General features: G+C 42.3%; 1 protein-coding gene across 1 annotated transcript in view; it reads right to left on the reverse strand.

The window, feature by feature from the left end:
- Window positions 1–674: 674 nt before the first annotated feature.
- Window positions 675–20,686, reverse strand: part of GAD1 (glutamate decarboxylase 1) — a 42,956-nt gene continuing 22,944 nt past the window's right edge. Inside the window, exons 7-17 of the mRNA XM_066280912.1 lie at window positions 16,613–16,725; window positions 15,074–15,189; window positions 14,912–14,991; window positions 14,630–14,684; window positions 12,660–12,776; window positions 11,020–11,084; window positions 7,223–7,301; window positions 6,032–6,181; window positions 3,869–3,976; window positions 2,471–2,560; window positions 675–1,668 (exon numbers count right to left, since the gene is read on the reverse strand). Of these exons, the coding sequence (XP_066137009.1) occupies window positions 1,495–1,668; window positions 2,471–2,560; window positions 3,869–3,976; window positions 6,032–6,181; window positions 7,223–7,301; window positions 11,020–11,084; window positions 12,660–12,776; window positions 14,630–14,684; window positions 14,912–14,991; window positions 15,074–15,189; window positions 16,613–16,725 (1,147 nt within the window). The 3' untranslated portion in view covers window positions 675–1,494. The remainder of the gene's footprint in view (window positions 1,669–2,470; window positions 2,561–3,868; window positions 3,977–6,031; window positions 6,182–7,222; window positions 7,302–11,019; window positions 11,085–12,659; window positions 12,777–14,629; window positions 14,685–14,911; window positions 14,992–15,073; window positions 15,190–16,612; window positions 16,726–20,686) is intronic.

Consider the following 20,686-nt stretch of genomic DNA (forward strand, 5'->3'; position numbering starts at 1 on the left):
ATGAGAAAGAGATTACCTTTCCTTCTCTAGGCTTAAACTGCAAATTAAAAAAAAATACTACAATCATAATGATTTTATAGAGAAAGGGCTCAGGAATCTTTGACAGTTGGTTGAGTATCAGCTTAATAAGGGTACTGAGTACCACCTAAAGCCAGCTAGTGGATAGTGAATGGGCCATGGTGATTCAAGTTACTATAATTGGAAATCTCTCTTTCTTCATCAAACACAAACCAAAAGAAAACTTTTGTGTAAATTGTCCATGGAGAATATTTTTTATTTACTTATATTCTTCTTGCATACTCTAAAACACACAGTGTGAATTTCCTTTCCTCAAAAACAGTGGTTAGCCTGGTCAATATATCTTCAGAAAGTCTTCGGAGATGTTGCCTTAGGTTTGCGCTAAGCGAGTCACAGAGATTGGTCATGAACTACTACAAAATTACAGGAGATTTAGTTATTTTCAACAGTTACTAGAAAAGCATTGAGAACACCAGACATACAGCCAGACAGGGTAATAGGAGAGCAGATGCTGTTTAAGTAATTAGATTTCCATATATATGACTCTATGTACAATATCTGAATTCTCTTACAGACACTAAGCTTATGTTTAAATCACTTTAAGGGCACTCTAATATAAATACAAGTCTCACTAATTTTAATCTTTTCTCTTTGGCTCACAAATGCACGAAAATACCATAAACAGTTTTCAGAACATACTGCATTAATATATAAATAAGATACATTACGAATGGGAAGAAAATACAAGACACTTCTTTAACATGGTAAATCTCTCAATATAAATAAGCAAATATTTCATATACCTACATTTAAAGTCATTTAAATCATTACATGTGTTCCCCCCAAAAGGTTAGACAACAGAGATATGCACAATCTACACAAATTAATCTCTAAAAATACAGCAACAGTACACCTGTCACAAGGACTCTGCTACTATTTTTCCCTAAGAGGATATTAATGGGGAGGGTGTAACTCTTGTCATCGAGTGGTGCTTTTTCTCATCCATCATCACTTTAGGTGGGAAAAACGATGACAACGAGGTCAACTCCTGCTAACAGAATTTTCTTTGGTCCCAACAACATATTTTGAGGAACATCTTTCTTGGGGTTGTTGGGTGAGCCCGTTTATAGCCTCTTAGGAACTGCTGAAGGTAAAGTTAATTGTTTTGGAGTGGGAACATGCTGTGACCTATTGCTGAGCCACACTTATTATACATACATATATGTATATATGTATATATATATAGAGAGAGGTATATATAACTGTACATATATAATGTGTTCCTAATGTGCAACTTTGTAGAAAGAACACTATTTCCTGCTAACTATAACAAGCTTAAGTAAAAGTTTAACAGTATTCTTCAAGATATTATATTTTCCCTCAGTGAAATGGCCTAATGTTTCAGCAACTGACAGGAAAGTTGTTCTAGAGGGCCAGAAGGGAAGGGGATCCCCATACACTCATGTTCTCGGGGGATTACAGGTCCTGGCCCAGTCTCTCTATCTCCTCAATGAGGAAGTCGATGTCCGACTGGGTGGCGGCTGGGTTCGAGATGACCATCCGGAAGAAGTTGGCCTTGTCCCCCTGGGGCTGGTAGCCAACCATGGTTGTGCCGGACTCCATCATCAGGGCTTTGATTTTTGGAGCCACCTTGTAATGGAAACACAAAACAAAACTCAAGGCTGGTATTAACAATGCATCCTATTTCTTGGTTTGTAAAAAGAGCAGTCTGCTTTTTACCCTTTCTATTTATACTGACATAGAAAAAGAAATATTTTACATCTAGATTTCTTCAGTGGGTCAGATCTAATGACTATTCCAGTCTACCCCATCATAAATTCCCTCAGAAAATACCCTCCAACTGAATTTTGAAAGTCAGTCATGAAACAACGATAATAAAATCAAAATAAGAAACAAAAAAACTCTTATGGGCAACTACACACATTAAGGCTTGTCTATAATCCAGAACCCAGGATACAGACTGGCAAAGAGACTGTACTCAATGGATATTTGTTGAATGGGTGGATGGATAAAACATATATAAATGAAATATACCAATAAGAGTCAATAATATGCAAACTAGATAGAGAAATCAACCATCACAACGAATCAGCATGAGAGCAGACTTGGACTTGGCAAAAGATAATATAACAGACACGGTTTAGTAGAGAAGTCCTAGGAATATGTATAGAGTCCAGCTGCCCCACATATGGCCCCTTCTTCAACGAAGAACACCAACCCCAGACATGAATACATCCTCTGGAGGTCCCTGTTGTATCTGAACCACAGCAAGGGGACAAGCCAGACCTCTCAAGAAGGACATAAAAATCTGGCTCCTCACCACCCCAGTCTTTAATTTCTATGTCTCCCCTTTGGACACATAAGAGTAAGGATGATCCGACAAGCCAGAGAAATGCTAAGGGTTAGATGAGACGAAGGAGAGGTTCCATACCCTGTGCAGCTTTTCCCGACGCTCGGGGCCATCCGGCACGCCTCGGAGGCTTTGTGGAATGTACCAGAAACAGACGTTTGTATGCTCAGGCTGCAGAGATTTTTACCAACAAACAAACATACAAACAATAGAAAGTTATGAGAGCTTTATGAGAACTTCAGTGTAGGTTTCTTCCAAACCCCAAAAGATCCTTGATGGAATGCTTTCTGACAAAAAACAAACTTCCTCTCCCCCCAAAAAAACCAACAAGAGAAAATGCTGAAATATTAAAAAATTATATTTGGGTAGTTGTGAGAAAAGGGTATTATCTATTTTGCCATTTTGTAGCACCTCATATCTAGAAAATGACCAAAACACTATTTTTATTGACAACTGAGTATCTTATCGAATTTATTATACTGATACTGAATTTTTTCTTGATGATTTAGGATTACCATAATTAACATTAATACTGGTTCTAACCCATAAGATAGGACTAACTATGATGCCTAGAACTATTTAGTGTCCTTCTCTTTTCCTGTTTTTTAGTTCTTCCTTATTATGGCTACAGTTCTTCAGTTTTCTTTCCAGTTGCTATTTGCCATCATTGTGCCCACCTCTAACTAGCTGAGACATCACATTTAATCTGCTATTGGAATATTTAAAATAGTGTATATGATCACAGTGTGGTCACATGGGTGAAGTGCATGAGCACGGTACCATTGATCTGAACTGCTCAGAGCTCTTTCTTCCTCATTTGTTGATTCTACAGTGTGTTCCTACTAGTCTAGACTGCCAAGCAAATGGACAAAATTGAATGTAGGTGGTGTTATATTATAGTGGTTTATGAGTGTGTTTTCTTTTATTAAACACTGGCTCCTATTCAACAATGGAAACTTTCTTTAGACAAATGCAAATTTTGTTAAGGCAGAGACAGTATCTGTTTTGGTCACTACTATATAACCAAGCTCCTGGAATAGGGCCTGGCACACAGCGGGCACTCAGTCAATATTGATAAGACAAGTACTTCATTGTATACAATATAGGTACGATCTCAGGGCAGAGACAACTGTACCTTGTTGTCCTCATAATGAATCCATGTAAAGTAGAACTTCATTTTCGAACCAGTCTTGGGAGACAAGGGCATACCTATCCTATAAGTTTCTTGGAACTGAGAAATAATTTATTCTGGGGATTCAACACAATAATAAGACCTCCAAAAAATGATAAAGGATTCAGACCTGCCAAGAAAGACCTCTTGTCTATAAAGAGGTGATGTGGAAAAGTCATCCCATGAAGAGAAGTTTATGGACACAGAGAAAATTAAATGAATAATCTTTAAGAATGAAAATTCGAAAACAGCTTTTGGCAATGTGGGATTTGCTGGAAATGTACATTCAGTCCGTGATGACAACTTACCTCACCATTGAAAACCATCTCAAATTCTTCTCTGTTTTTTATCTTGGCATAGAGGTATTCAGCCAGTTCCAAGCATTTGTTGATCTGATTTTCAAATCCCACTGTTCCCTGTGGGATTTGAAAAGTCAAGTTTGTCAGTGAGAGGTTGTATTTCCCTGTGATGGGCATTTGAGAAGGCTATGTTGTCCTTATCTACTGGAAATGGACGTCAGCATATTCTTGGAGGTGGTTAGGAAGAAGCACCTAACTAAGTGTATACACTTCTTCGCAGCTCTGCATGCCAGAAATGGAGGGTGCCTGCTGTCTCTCAAAGGCACTCTAGTCTCTGGGCAGTTATTCTCAACAGGGCTTTAGTTCCCTCCTAGTTATCTGCAGCCTGGACCTGAAGCCTACCCTCTGGTTTACTTTATGTAATGTTACTCAGTTCACAAACTGTAACTGGTCCATGATAAGATGAGATCAGAAATTGAGATTAAGCAATAAGAAACTTTTATAGCAATTGAACAGAATGATCTTAATGTCTACTGAATCTAATTTTAAAAATTAGATTTGTACCTCGTATGGTTTTATATTTCATTTTTCTAGCAATTCATCTCTTTTGTATTGATCTATGATAGGTTAAAAAACTCCAATTGGTTCTGCACCACAGAGAATTTGAAAAACAATACTTTAAAACCCACCTTCCCCAGCAATGAGTCCTGCTCAAAGCCATGCCCCACAGTCCCCGGCAGGCTACCTTCTACACAGCACAGTATTATCCCTTCATGTGACAGGAAGACAGATGGGAAAGCCATTTGTCTCAGTACATGCTCTGAGAATTTCAGTAGCTCCCACTATTGACAAACTGGTCGAACATGAGTTTCAAAAGCCAGCAGGGCTGATTAACAACAGCAGCGGGGAGATTGCTGAGTGGGTCAGTGTTAACAAGAGCAGATGCACTAGGCTGGCTTGTGGATTGCTAATGGGCCTGAGTGAGGTCCAACACCAGCAAAGCAGCAATCACTGCTAGGTGTACACCCAGCCAGGTCACGTTCCACTTGGGAAGCAAGCCTTTGCCAGGGTCCCAACTCAGCAACCGGTTTGCTAGGAGACAAACTTCGGGCATATGGTTCAAGGGGTTATTTTTAGGCAAGCTAAACATACAAATTACTGAGACAGGGAGGTTATCACTTTTTTAAATGATAAGGATCTTTCTTTTGTGGCTTATGACAATGTTTTTTATGCTTAAAATACCTAACCTTACTTTGTTGTAGACATCAAACTCAGACTATTTCTATATTAAGACAAAATGGAAATTTTTTTTTTAAAAAAATGGCTAAACGAGGAGAAAAACTAATAATCTGAAAAATTCTTCCTGTAGAAGAAATATTTGACTAGATATTTCATTGGAAAGCCTTTCTGTCTTGGTATTATATTAGGTAAAGCTGGTCTTAATCATGGAAATCATTAAAATTAAGTTACAGTAGGTAAATAAAAATAATGGACGCAGTATACAGCTGTGAAGTAAAAATTTCCTTTACTTGATGGTATAAAAAGTACTTTTGAAACAAAGAGTTGAATGGTAATACTCTCCCTCACCCATATTTTGGGGAAAATTTCAATAGTTTGCTTTTTTTCTAAACACAGAACTGTAATCTGAGAGGTTGATGAATATAGAACCAGCATCCAGACCAGCAGTAAAACTTCTCAGAATAAAGTATGTATTTTCCAGATTAGTGTGTAAAGTACAAATAATAGGAAAGCCATTATTTTAATAGAATGGAAAACTGTCCTATATATCTTATGATTTGAGACCTCATAAAGGAATTAAGGGTTACGAACACAATAATACAGTAATTTTATTTTTATCTCTTTTCCTACATCTGCACTAAATAATTTCAGCATCCCTAAGGACTGCTGTGGGAGTCCCTATCTTGACATGAGAGAAATTTATAAGAAGACTTCATGCTAATTCAAACTGAGGAGATTGAATGGAGGAAGGGAGAGTATGACATAAGAAATAAAATGATTTCATTCGCAAACCAAAGAAAATACAGTTAACTCAATTATCTAGATATTGATTGGACATAGTGAGTTATCTGTGATATATCTTTCCCTCTCTTTAGCCAGCCAGCCTGTGAAAATTACATTTCGGTTCCATTTCCTGGATTCCCTTTCTCGTACCTTTGCTTTCCACATCAGCCAGAACTTGAAAATGTCCACGTGGCGGCCACACTGAATTGCCTTGTCCCCAGTGTCATAGGAGACGTCATATTGCTTGTCTGGCTGGAAGAGGTACCCCGCACACATCTGGTTGCATCCTTGAAGAATTCCCTATCATGGAAATCAAGACAGGTGTGCATCTGCATTCCCAGGTCAGAGATGTGGCTAGCTTTGAAACAGGGCTGGCTAGACTCAGGTGCGCATGCAACCTCCCTTCCAGTGTCTTAGGAGGTCTTGTTCTGATGTTCTTTTCTAAACACTCTTAGAAAAAACTTTATCTCTTTCTCTTTGTTACTGATTAGAAAATTATCTTTTGCCTTAGATGCCAATAAGGGCCCCACTGTCCCTTGAAAGGGCATTTGGAAACATGTGTGGGTGTTCGAGGTTGTTTCAAAGTCTGGGAAGTGCTATGGCATTCATCTTCCTGCAGTGTATGGGACTATCTCATGTTGTGAAGAATTTTCCTCCCTAAAATGTCTTTCAGTCTTTTCCAGGAGCTCCGATAGGGTTCACAGGCACTCTCAGTGGAAGTGCAGGGGAGAGCACGTGCAGGGTCTGGCTGCTACAGGGTGCCGACAGAGCTTCAGGAATGCCTCAGTGTGCAAAAGTTTTCTTGGAGCAACAATGCCTTCGAGGGCAGGGGATGCTTATAGGAGGGAATACACTACTAACTCATATACGGAAGCCTTTCAGTCAGTAGTCCTTGTTACTCTGAGAAGACATTTGTATTATGTAAAGGTCAACTTTATTTCAGCTCTTGGGACCACAAATTCATGCTCAGAATGGAATAGATGTTCAGTGACCATTTTTCTGTCCTCACTGAGGTGAGAGTTGGCACTCCGAGTGCTCTCACATTTGTTGGTGAAAGCATGAAGGACGGGAAATGAAGTAATGCCCGTGTAGTTACGTCACTGCCAGGGCCCTACGCACCAAACAAGGAAGAAGGGGAGCAGAAAGCAAGCGCCTGGAGGGGGAACGAGGTCGGCCGATGACGACCAGCTAAGGGCAGGAAAGAACAGCGACTGTGGTCCTAACAGGCAGCCCATCTTGTGAGTTTGTCACCAAGCACTGTTAAAGGCCCCGTGCTTTTCTCTTCTTGTGCCTTCTAAAGAAGGTGCAGGCCACCAGCTCATCTCTGGCAGGCATACAGACCTTTTCTTTAACGAGAATGGCAGAGCACTGCAACAGCACACCCATCATCTTGTGGGGGTTCCAGGTCACCGAGTTGGCCCTGAGAGAAACATGACACTCTGAGAAGAAGATCAAGGAACCAGCAAGAGGTGACTGTCCTCTTAAGGAAAACACCAGCCATTGCAACCCGAGCCAGGCAGGTTTTCGATGCCCAGTCCCCTAAACTGACTAACCGTGTGGTGAACAGTTGCTTTGCAGGCAGTCTCAGGGTGCTAAGTTGCAGACTGTCCCTTCTAAACAGCTGCTATTGATAATAGTTCATGTCTGTGAGAACTCCTCACGTGTTCTAATATTCTGCAAGCTTTACAGGCAGTATGCCAGTATGGTGTCATGGTTAACATTTCAGGAATTTGGAGCCAAACTGTCCGGATCTGAATCTCGGCTCTGATGTTTGCTAGTTTGGGCAAGTTACATAACTCCTCTGTGCTTCGAGTATTTTTCACAGAATTGAGTAAAAAAGAAAATGAGCTAATAAATACATACTAATAATTGTGTCTGGTATACTTAATTAGCATTACAACCTTATGATGTAGAAACTATTATCTATCTTTGATATAAAAACTAAGGCACAAAGGGGTTAAATACATCACCCAAAGTCACACAGGCAGGAAGTGTTTTAGCCAGGAGTCAAGTCCAGGGAGTGGGATTGCACAGCCAGCGCTGCTGACCCTTCACGAGCCTGCCTCCCTCTAGGCAGCAGACTCAGGCCTGTTCTGCCTTCCAGTTCTTACTTATAAGAGGGGCTGGTGATGCTCACTCCCTTTCTCATAAGGTAGTATAAAGAGTGATACTTGCCCTGGCCGGTTGGCTCAGCGGTAGAGCGTCGGCCTAGCGGGCGGAGGACCCGGGTTCGATTCCCGGCCAGGGCACACAGGAGAAGCGCCCATTTGCTTCTCCACCCCTCCGCCGCGCTTTCCTCTCTGTCTCTCTCTTCCCCTCCCGCAGCCAAGGCTCCATTGGAGCAAAGATGGCCCGGGCGCTGGGGATGGCTCTGTGGCCTCTGCCCCAGGCGCTAGAGTGGCTCTGGTTGCAACATGGTGACGCCCAGGATGGGCAGAGCATCCCCCCTGGTGGGCAGAGCGTCGCCCCATGGTGGGCGACGACCCGGTCGGGCGCATGCGGGAGTCTGTCTGACTGTCTCTCCCTGTTTCCAGCTTCAGAAAAATGAAAAAAAAAAAAAAAGAAAAAAGAGTGATACTTAAAAGCAAGGATCAATTAGACAATTCTAGACTTTGACTACTTAGCAGCTTTGTTTAAATACTAAAAATGCACACAACATTGCCAGTTTAGGCTGTAATGATAGCTTCAGAAGCCTGGTCTCCTAGCAAGCACATCACTCTGTCAGCCACAATTAAATGGTTAACCAGCACACTAGCTGGGACATTACGGAAGCTACTAAGGAGAATGTGTACTGATTAAGACTTGGGTAACTTGCTTCAGTGGTTTCCAGACTCCTTCCCAAAAGCCTGGCCCATCGATGGGCTCTGAACTTCAACACCTGTGAAGGATGGTTTCCCCAGACAGAGCAATCGGTTCCGAATTATCCTGACTCTGCTCTCCCTAGGGCTAAATCCTTGCTCTTCATCTTTTTTAGGTCTTTTAGAGGGAAAATAATTTTTAACCTCTTCATCTTTTTTAGGTCTTTTAGAGGGAAAATAATTTAGTGCACATGTGATGGCAGGGTATGCACTGTGTTTCAAAGATAAGAGAGAAAGGCCTGAAGTCCTGTCCTCCTAAGAAAACCTTTGTGAAAGAGACCTATGAAAAATTCTTTGAAAAGTTGACTACATGCTTATCTCATTAAAGTGCATGTGGGTCGAGCCATATTTAAAAGGTAGTAGATTTCACCAATTTTCTCATAGCTATCACCAACGGGCCTTTAAAAATTATACTTAGATCTCATAAAATGCCTTAAATTAAGTGGTTTTTTGGATGTCCTAAAGGTCTGGTGTGAATGATTCTTTGCTGCTACAAATAGAAAGTAGTAAGACATGATATAGATTCAGTTTCCTTCAGAAGACATATGTGCTTTAAAATATTAGGTAAGAAAAAGGCTGGTACAGAATGTTTCAAGTTTTCCTACACTCAAAGATGGAAAGTGAAAACTGCCCGAGGAGTCTAAAGTGCAGCAGGACTGGCTCATCTATATAGCATCTTATCCTCCAAGTCATAGAGTCACACAGCTACGCTGCAGGCAGTCCCCCTCACCTTGACCCTGGCCTTTCAACACTGAACCAGAGGAAGAGGCGCAGCAGTGGTAACAAAAACTCGAGCCAGAGCCCCTTCTGCAAGAGAAGCCGGGGTGCGCTTTCTCTGCTGCCTGCTCCCAGCCCACCCTCAACCTCGTCTGCCCCACTCCTGTGGCTCTGCTCCACCGCACTGGCCTCTTGGATGGTCCTCCAACTTGCCAACAGTCTTGCCTTCGCATTTGCCTTTTCCACCACCTAGAACACTCTTCCTTGTATCCTTGCTTCCTGTCTCCCCTTATCCCGCTATCTGCCGAAATGTCACCTTCTCAGAAAAGGCCTCTGACTACCGTTTCAAACAGCATGTGTTGTCACTCACTGTTATTTAATCCTGTTTTATTTTTCTGTACTATGAGGTAGATCAAGTATCTCTTTGTTTATGACCATCCAGCCCACTGGAAGGTAAGCTCCGGGAGGTTAAATCCCTTAGTTCATAACCCTTCCATACACTGCCTGTGTTTCCTCCACGTGCCAGGCACAGTTTTTAGGAAAGTGCCCTGGATTGCTGGACTGAAGGCAGGTAACCAAATATTCACACCCATGTCTGCCTGGCTCATGATAGGTACTCAGTAAATATTTGCCGAATCAATGGGATCAATTGAGATCAATACATTGAAGTCATCAAAATCATATTTGGCTCAGCATACACACTGAACTTGAATGGTGAATAAGAAAATAGGTTGGGGCCCTGGCCGGTTGGCTCAGTGGTAGAGCGTCGGTCTGGCATGCAGGAATCCGGGGTTCGATTCCCGGCCAGGGCACACAGGAGAAGCGCCCATCTGTTTCTCCACCCCTCCCCCTCTCCTTCCTCTCTGTCTCTCTCTTCCCCTCCCACAGCGAGGCTCCATTGGAGCAAAGATGGCCCGGGCGCTGGGGATGGCTCCTTGGCCTCTGCCCCAGGTGCTAGAGTGGCTCTGGTGGCAACAGAGCGACACCCCGGAGGGGCAGAACGTCGCCCCCTGGTGGGCGTGCCAGGTGGATCCCGGTCAGGCGCCTGCGGGAATCTGTCTGACTAGGTCTATCCCCGTTTCCAGCTTCAGGGAAGAAAAAAAAAAAAAAGAAAAAGAAAATAGGTTGGATGAGCTGAGTATCCTACCCTTTTCCCAGTGGTAAGCTTAACGAGAAAGGGAGTGAAATGAATCAGTGCCCCTTCCTGTATCCTTGACAAACTCTCATTAGCTTCCAACTCTCCCTACTGTTTGGTTTCTCTTTTCCCCTACCTGGGCACCTAGCAATCATATCCATTGTTGCCCTTATCACATTGGGTTGTAGCTATTTGTTTACTTGCCTCTCTCTCTAAATTATGAATTCATTGAAGGGAGGACTCATTTGACTGAGAAATCAATCATTTTTGATTGCCCAGTGCCTGGCATACCAAACGTGCTCAATAAATGCCTACTGAGCAAAAGTGAGCTTAGTCCTATTGAAACAAGATGTTGGGGACATAAGCAGACTCAGCGGCACAGCACGTTTGATGGCCCGAATGGAGGAGGCCCGAACTCTGGCCCTTACCTTTCTATACCACTGAGCTTATGGCGGTGCTTCCTGGACATGAGCAGCCCACCACCCCAGGCAGCCTGTGAGGACAGAGAAAGGAGAGGGAGGAAGAGCAGCAACATGGAAGAATCCAAACCAGTCACTCAACACCTCTGCTAAAACATGAGAAAGTAGATGGTCATAAAACATAAGCTTCTCTGACAAAAGGAACCCACACTGATTGTTCAACCAGTGGCAATTATAATCCATCATTTAACACTTCTTCAAAAGTTTCTCCAGGTTAAAGTTAGAATAGTTACAACTGATACAGGTAAATGTGGCCTGAGCCTGTGTTGCCAAGACCCAAGGGAAGAAAGTGGAAAGGCAGAGACACTCAATGAACCCCAGGGTGGCTACGGACGTGACACAAAGGACTAGAGCCTGCCATCTGATCTCCGGAGGGCAGAATTCTAAGGGCCTCTGCAAACTCAGAAAGCAGCAGCCCTGGCCCTGGCCAGTTGGCTCAGCGGTAGAGTGTCGGCCTGGCATGCAGGGGACCCGGGTTCGATTCCTGGCCAGGGCACATGGGAGAAGCGCCCATTTGCTTCTCCACCCCCCATCCCCTCCTTCCTCTCTGTCTCTCTCTTCCCCTCCCGCAGCCGAGGCTCCATTGGAGCGGGAATGGCCCGGGCAGGGGATGGCGCCTTGGCCTCTGCCCCAGGTGCTGGAGTGGCTCTGGTCGCGGCAGAGCGATGCCCCAGAGGGGCAGAGCATCGCCCCCTGGTGGGCAGAGCGTCGCCCCTGGTGGGCGAGCCGGGTGGATCCCGGTCGGGCACATGCGGGAGTCTGTCTGACTGTCTCTCCCCAGTTTCCAACTTCAGAAAAATACAAAAAAAAAAAGAAAAAAAAAAAAAAAAGAAAGCAGCAGCCCTGCCATGCTGGGACGTCCCACCACAGCTCCTGCAACATCAAGACATTTTTGTGGGTACCCTGATGCATAAGTTTATTGAATAGCTTAGGGCACTGCATAACACAAGAACAGCTTTTGTTAGTCATTTGTTTAATAGTTACAGCAGATTACCCAATTGTCCAGTTGTGAGAAGTTATACCCCTAAGAATGAAGCAAGAAAAAGGAAAAAATACACTCTGTCACTCATGTGAAAATGTATCTTTTGCATTCCTGGCAAAATTTGGGACTAAATCTCTTAGTTGACAACACCTTCCACATACTGTCTTATTCTTTTCCAAAGGTACCAGATACACATTAAAAGATTTTTTTTTAGAAAAGTATCATAGATTGCTGACTGAAGGCAGCTAGCCGAGCGCCCAGATTCATGGCCACTTTCTATACACTGTATCTTATATTTTCCCCTCTGAAATCAGTTATATTTCTCTTTGTAGCTATTTGTCCAGACAAAAGCTACCTAGGAAGGTGATGGAGACCATATTCTAAAATGCATCACAGAAGACAGTAACTGGCCACAGGGGACTGGAGGAGTCCCAGGGGATGTACAGCTTGTAGTATGTCCAGCTGTGAAGGGCCACTGGGACCTGGAGAAGAGTGGAACTCATGTGGTGTGGGGAGAGAGCCAGCTGGGGCAGCGGGAGAGGCAAACCACAAAGCATCGCTGCTTCCGCACCGAATGGGCTGGGCCACCCTGAGTCATAGCACTTACATCAACATGCAGCCAAAGGTTATATTTCTCACATATATCTGCAATCTCCTGTATCGGATCAAAGGCTCCATAAACAGTCGTGCCAGCAGTTGCATTGACATAAAGAGGAATATATCCCTATAAAGTAAGAGAGACAGGCTGATTAGTCTTTTAAATCTGTCTTTTCTACAGGAAGTAAATGAATTGCAGTAGCATTTATTCAGAGATCAGCTGAACTGATGTGATATCAGATGCTATCTCTGGGCACATTCTTTGTTGGTACATTCACTCACTCATTCATTTATTCAATAAATAATTTTTGAGTGATGTTTACGTGCCAAGCCCTGTTGTAGATGCAGGGAATACAGCAGTGAGCAAAACAGATGAAGATTTCTGTCTTCCTGGAGCTTATATTCTAGTGGGCAGTGACAGACAACAAACAAAATTAAATAAGCAAAATATACAGTGTTTGATACGGACAAGTTCTATAGTGAACAATAAACGAGAAAAAAGTAATGATACGTTTGAAGTGCCAGGCAGGTAGCTCTGAATATTTCCTGGACATAGTATATTTTAGAAGCTGTGGTATTCTAAGTGTGCTGATAATACTGAAGCATCGTTTGGTTATCTAAAACCACTCTACACAGTGTTTCACTAACACTGGACATGGCAAAACTTTATTTATTTAGTTTAAAATTTTTACTTATTGATTTTAGCAAGAGAGGAAGGGAGAGCGAGAGACAGGAACATCGATCTGTTCCTGTATGTGTCCTGACTGGGGATCAAACCAGGAGCCTCTGCACTTCAGAAAGAAACTCTAGCCAACTGAACTATCTGACGTGGTAAAATTTTAACGTGAAAACAAGAAATAAATGAGAGGGTGGAGTCAGACAGACTGGGGGAAATCTGTGAGTCCTAGGTCTTATTTAAGCTCAGCTCCACCTCTGCTTCTTGCTCAGTGCTAATGACATTTCCATCAGTCTCCCTCATTGAGACCACAGCAAACAACCACAGTAGAGAAGGAGTTACAAGAATGTAACCAACACCATGAGTTGTAAATGGCCTGACAGCCACCTGGCAGCGCCTTGTGGATATATCTGTTCTACAAGATTTATTATTTATTTAACAGACTTTCCTGAGGCCGATTCACCAAGTATCATGGTCCATCTGCTAGGGCATGGGAGAACTTTGTTAAAACAGAATCCTTAGCTAAAATAATATTTATTAAAATGAGATTATACCTAACAAGTATGAAGTAAAAACCTCATTAGGGGCCCTGGCTGGTTGGCTCAGTGGTAGAGCGTCGGCCTGGTGTGCAGAAGTCCCGGGTTCGATTCCCAGCCAGGGCACACAGGAGAGGCGCCCATCTGCTTCTCCACCCCTCCCCCTCTCCTTCCTCTCTCTCTCTCTTCCCCTCCCGCAGCCAAGGCTCCATTGGAGCAAAGATGGCCCAGGCGCTGGGGATGGCTCCTTGGCCTCTGCCCCAGGCGCTAGAGTGGCTCTGGTCGCAACAGAGCGATGCCCCGGAGGGGCAGAGCATCGCTCCCTGGTGGGCAGAGCATCACCCCTGGTGGGTGTGCTGGGTGGATCCTGGTCGGGCGCATGCGGGAGTCTGTCTGACTGTGTCTCCCCATTTCCAGCTTCAGAAAAATACAAAAAAAAAAAAGCAAAACAAAAAAACAACAACCTCATTAGGCTGTATCTTCATGGTGCTTGGATAGTAGATTTATTTATCATTTGGCACAATTAATATAGGACAAGTGGTTTAATGACTGAATTTCTCATTATTTTAAAAAATTGATATAGCATAGACACAACTTTAAAGCCAAATCATCTCACAAGTTGGAAATAAACACCTGAGAATAAAATTTTAGAAACACAATAAAATAAGTTTTTATATTATCAAAGACTTTTACTGTCTACAGTAGAAAGAAGTTATTTTCAAAAATTTATATTCACCAGAGTTTAGATGTACCATATAGAGTATATACCTTTTGCTTGGCTTCAAGAATTTTTGCCTCTAAATCAGCAGGAATTATCTTCCCCCTGTAATTATTATAAAAGGAGAAAAACAAAAATAAAGAATCAATGAGAGAGCACATGAAAAAAAGTTCAGCTGCAGCAAAAAGTAATTTAATCGCATATTTTCAACAGACCATTAGCAGCTTGGCACACTGTACTGAGTCAGTCCTTAAGCACAATAAAACAAATTTTACAGATGAACACATTGAATACATCAAGAACCTAATAATATTCACTTCTCCCCTGCCTACCTTTCATTGCACTTTATCAAGATCACATTGTCGGTTCCAAAGCCAAGTGCAGCCCCAGCCTTTTTTATGGAATAGTGACTCTGCAACAAACAGAGGCTTGTGGTTAGACGTTAGATAGTCCCCTTGGCACAAACACCGCAGTCTATAAGCAAGAGCACTCACATGTTCTGAGGTGAAGAGGACCAGTTTGGGCACGGCCGCCATGCCCTTTGTCTTCACTTCCGGGAAGTACTTGTAGCGAGCAGCCATGATGCCGTACATGTTGGATATGGCTCCCCCTATCAGCAAGCAGACACATTGGGAGGTGTTGGAGCTCCTTCATCATTGTTTCTAACAGCAAAGGCTAAGCTGGTGTCTCAAGAGACAAGGGAGGCCGGGAAAGGGAAGGACAAATATCCTGACAGCTTTGGACGGCTTCCTTATTGCCAGGGCTTCCCTTGGACCCTTTGTCCTGGGAATACCACAGTCACACTCATGATCAAAGCCATCTAGGCAACTTGGCTGGAGGTGCCAGTGCCCACCTTACCTGAAGCCTAGACAGAAACATAAGACATGGCAGTGGCTGTAAAGAGATAGGTGAGTTACAACTTCCCCGGTTCCACTTTCTGTTCAATCTATTTACTGAATAAAGATGAATTTGTTCCCTGATTCAGAAAGACAGATAAAGCAAGAATAATGGAGGCTACTGAAGGAAACAGTGATATGGCTTGGATACTCTCCTCAATTTGTCCAATCGAGTCGTTTAGGAGAGCTCTAAGTTGATTAAAATAAAACCAAACATGTGTTTACTTAAATAAAGATGCAAGGAGAACTGAAGTAACTAGCTATATCTAGCCAACATAAACTAATCACTTTGCATCAATTATCTGACAATTAAACAGGCAAATTGGTGGTTGACTTGAATTGCCTACACAATTCCAATTCTTATTTCTTCTTTTCCCCTTGTGCACAATGATACTGTCACTGACACCATCCCAAACTCCTTCCTACCTCTAAGAGTATCTGTTCTTGTTTATTATTATCATTTTAATTGATTTTAGAAAGAGAAAGGGAAGAAGTGGGAGGGAGGGGAGAAGGGGAGAAAGGGAGAGGGGGAAAAGGGAAGAAAGGAAGAGGAGGAGAAAGGGAAAGGGGGAGAAGGGGAAGGGGAGAGGGGGAGAGAGAGATCAGTTTGTTGCTGCACACATTCACGCATTCACGGTTGATTCCAGCATATGCCCCGACTAAGGATTGAACCTGCAATCCTGGTGTATCACAACGATTCTCCAACCAACAGAGCTACCCAGCCAGGGCCATCTGTCTTTGTTTTAAGGATTCTTATTACATCTACATCAAACTGGAGATATAGAGTAGATATACTAGTTTGGCAAAAATCGATTAGTCAATAGATAATCTTGATTTATTGATCCTCAGCTTAATCAAACTGCTGTGGACAAACTGGAGTTGTTTAGTATAATTTAGACACAGCTTTTGTGAGTTTGGACAGGTTTAAGCACAGCCTTTGTTATTCATACACATAAAATAGAGCATTCTTGCTAGCCTTTACCCTAACAAAGGAAGGCAGAGTATAAAAAAATATATATTTGTTTAAAGGTCATTATTCTTCCACAGACTCACTTTGCATTTAATATTATCAAAAGGGTCCTAAGGATTCATACTACAAACCTGGAGGAGAGTCAAGGAAAGAAATAAAAAACTTACCAGGAGAAAATATCCCATCACCATCTTTATTTGACCATCCAACTATCTCTCTCATCTTCTTAAGCGTTATTTGCTCCATAAGGACAAACACTGGAGCAATTTCATAAGTAAACCTGGAAAGGTGGTAAAAAATAAATGAAAATAAAGAAGCCAACCAGTTATTTGGGGAACACAAATGATTGGTTTAGTATTTGTACTTGGGATCTAAATAAAAGAGGTTCAAAACCACTGAAACAATTCATTTTCTGGAAATGCATTCAGTCACCTATCATAAAATGTCAGAAACCAGTCTGGGTTACCAAAGGAGGTGGCAGAAGTACTTGCTCTGTGCTTATTCACCAACAAAACAGATTCTCATCTAAATGGAATATTTTAGGTGTGGTCTACCCAGAGAAATAGAATGAAAGAAATGACTTTTCTGGGTCCCTTTCACATCTAAGATTGCAGGATGATGTAAATGTTAATTGAAAAGAAAGTATTCTAAGTTCTGTATAAAATTGGTTTGCAACATTAAAATAAAAACCTGACTGCCAATTTCATACCTGTAGAGTCTATAAAAGCAAGAGCCAAACTCTGTATTTTAAAAAACAATGTAAACATCTGGACGCTAACTGTGAAGACAATTGGAAATATTGACCCAAGTTTTAAATATCTCAATATAATTATCTACATAGTTTTTCTACTGATAATCCCTAAGGACAGCTATGTTTCTATAGTTCTCTGAAGTTAATATTTGTCAAGAATAGTTATAAGTGATGATTTTCTAATTACCAGTTATAAATAACAAGAAGATGTTTAACTGGCATAAAGAGCTAACTGTGGGCATTAGATATCCTGGTAGGTTAGCTCTGTCTTCTAACAAACTGACTTAAAAGTAGCAAGCCACATTCTCCTCAAAGCAATTCAAAACAGAGCCATCTGGTAGACCAGTCGTTGAAACAAGATTGTGGTGCCAACCATAGTGGTTAAGAGAAATCAAAGAAGGTGCATCCACAGAAAACTGAGCCAGAAATCAAAAAGATATTTACTGACTCTGAGGCTTATTGTCTTCCTTCTTTTTGTTTGACCTCCTCAAGCTCTGGAGTCTGTGGGCTCGGCTCAGGCCACGTTCACTGAAGAGAGATGCCTAGATTGACTCAGCCAAGTGACATGGGGAGACTTTATCATTGCATAGGGTATTTGAGCTGAATACCGATGCTGAAGACTAATGGGAATTCTTGCTGTCTTAATGATTTAGAAAGCTATTTGCAAGGACGAGATAACAATTGTTGTATATAAGACACAGGTGAAGCTACTAAGTTTTAGTCATGGAGAAAAAAAAAGCAATCAAATTAATTACATGGCTGTAAAAGAGGGCAAAAAGATCCTGAAGGGTCCTCAGGATATATCTGTTGGTAGAAGAATTTTGTTTAAAAAGAAAAAAAAAAAAGAAAGAGAAAGAAAGAGAAGAAGAAAGAAAGAAAGAAAGAAAGAAAGAAAGAAAGAAAGAAAGAAAGAAAGAAAGAAAGAAAATAAGAGAAAATGTCCATTTTCTTTAGTAGGACCCTTGACATTTAGGAAGAAGACCCTCAGAAATCATGTGTTCAGTTACCATCACCTCTGGAGGTCACAATCATGCTTTGGTTCTGCTCTGAGCCCCATCACCGTAGCAACCAACACTCCCTCATGTCTGATGGCCTGATAAAGGAAGAAGAAGAGAAGGATTCCTGGTTTAGCCTGTGCCGATTAGTACACCAAGAGTCAAACTCATGGTGTGCTTCTAACCATTTTGACAAACGTGTTAATAGTGCCATTGAGTTTTGAAAATGTTGGAATGGCAAAAATATTTACATGGTGAGTAGGTTGTGGTGGCAGTGTGCGTGCTGGAATCTTACAATAGGCAAGGAACATGGAATCATACACAATCGTTTCAGAACCGTACCAAGGATTGGATGGAAGCTGAGTTGGAGTCAAATCAGTGTTAGATGTCCAGGCAAGAACCACATGGTGAAGGGAGAAAGGATGGGACTGAAGGCCAGGGGGCTGGTCCACTTCATGATTTGAGTAAATTTAGGCCCCAGGTTTAGTCTGTGAATTAGTCTTCCTATTTAAGGACCAGGAAGAGGCATGGCCATTACTCAGGACTCAGAGAAAGAGTCTAGAGATTTTAATCATGAGACTCTGATCTTATCTTTTTCAGGTTCCTTGTTTGTGCCAGGTACTCAATTCATAAACTATTCTTTCAGTTCCATTCAATAAATGCTTAGTGAATGACTGTTATCTGTCAGGTGGCATCTTAACGTACTGAGGAGACAACGATGTTATCATTCCCAACCTTGAAGAAGATTCTTGGCCTTAGCTACACCCTGTTTGACAATTCCTGCCTGGGTCTTGCACAGCTAAGACCAAGCTTATCTTGATGCACGTCCTTAGTCCTGACATCCTGTCTTGGGAGCAGATAGGTCGATCCATGGCTGTTGATCATCAGCCAGTCCTAACAAATGGATTGATATGGTGCTCCCTGTTTCTGAAATTTCTGTGCTGTGTTTACAGCTAGTAGTCTGCTTATAGCCAAAACCTTATAGAAGGCATTGAAGTTCACCCCACAGTAGTGATTCTTAACTTAATTTGGGTTAGACTCCTTTAGGACTCTTAGGAAAGCTATAGTCCCTTTTCCCAGAAAGAAAATGAAGACGTGTACATTATTTGGTATACAATTGTAGGAGACACCCTTCTTGTAACTTGAACTCCAGGTTAGGTACTCCTTCCCTAAACAAGAGATGAAAGCAGATAAAGTCAAGGGATCAAAGGTCAAATATGGATTTAGAAGAAGCTTGTTAAATGCTAGAGTCAGAGTACAAGATTTTATTTCAGAATCAGAGAACAAGAAACAAAAAGCTCTGGTTGAAGCATAAGAACAGGGGATTGGAAGCAAGGATGTTGAACAGTCATAGAGTGACACTGGCAGAGACTTCTGGGCCTTTCTGTATTCTGAGTGGGGTAGTGAGTCAGCCCTTTTTTCACAGCTCAACTCACCTTTCCAGAGGGATTCACTCAGAACCAAGGCAAATTGAATAAGAAACGTTACTTCTCTTGTGGTAGAGTCTGCTCGTTGCTAACCAGTATCAGTCTTCTCTTGCTACATTTAATTTTATTTGGGGTGGCAATTCACCCAGATCAAAGCCTACACTTCCTAGTCTCCCTCAGTGTGGCTGTGGGACTAAACCCTGGTTAAAGAGATGCTGCAGGAAAGGTGTGGAACTTCTGAAGTTTCTTAGAAGAAAAGAGAGTGCTCCCTTTTTGTTCTTCCTTCCTCCCTCCCTCCCCCTGTCCTAAGTTCCGAAACACAAATGTGACGCTAGCTCCAGCAGCCAGCCTGCGCCATTAGGTGACTGACTGAGGATGAGAGCCAGGTGCTACAGTAGAGATGAAAAGAGGCACAAGGAATCTGGATCCCTGCTGACTGCCAAACTGGGAACTTCCTTAGTGAGAGAAAGAAATCAATTTTTATGTTGACCATCTTGACACTCCTTTTAGACTTCCCTTCCTTACAGATGTGGCAGGTGGCCTATCTCACCTTGAAAGCTAACACACATGAGGGGAGCTTAGTGAGCCCTTCTAGTGTCCAGAGATGATGAGAAGCAGAAACAAAAGATCCAGGAAGCTAACGGAAGGGGGGACACAAATGACAACAGTGACCTGTGGGGTGGCTGCCTTTCCCCGGTGTGTGTGTGTGTGCTGTACCTGGTAGACACTGGGCACTTAAGACTGGTGCCTTTTTTAGTCTTCAGAACCACTCTGCAGAATGGATATTATCACGCCCCCATTTTCCTGAAGAAGAGACTGAGGTTCAGAGAAACTCAGTGACTTGTTCTAAGATCTCACAGTTAGTATATTTCCAAGTCCTCGACATCACAGCTGCTTTTCTATGACAAACGACAGCTACTTGCTGCAGGCTGCTCTCTGACAGCCTGCCCAGTAGTATAACATGACTGATAACTCCCATAGAAAATTTCCCCTGTGCAATTTCTATGAAAATAAAGCTCTAGATAGTTGAAATCATAACCTCATAACAAAGGGCTGTGATAGATCTTG

Source organism: Saccopteryx bilineata, chromosome 5, assembly GCF_036850765.1.
Source record: "Saccopteryx bilineata isolate mSacBil1 chromosome 5, mSacBil1_pri_phased_curated, whole genome shotgun sequence".
Lineage (NCBI taxonomy): Eukaryota > Metazoa > Chordata > Mammalia > Chiroptera > Emballonuridae > Saccopteryx > Saccopteryx bilineata.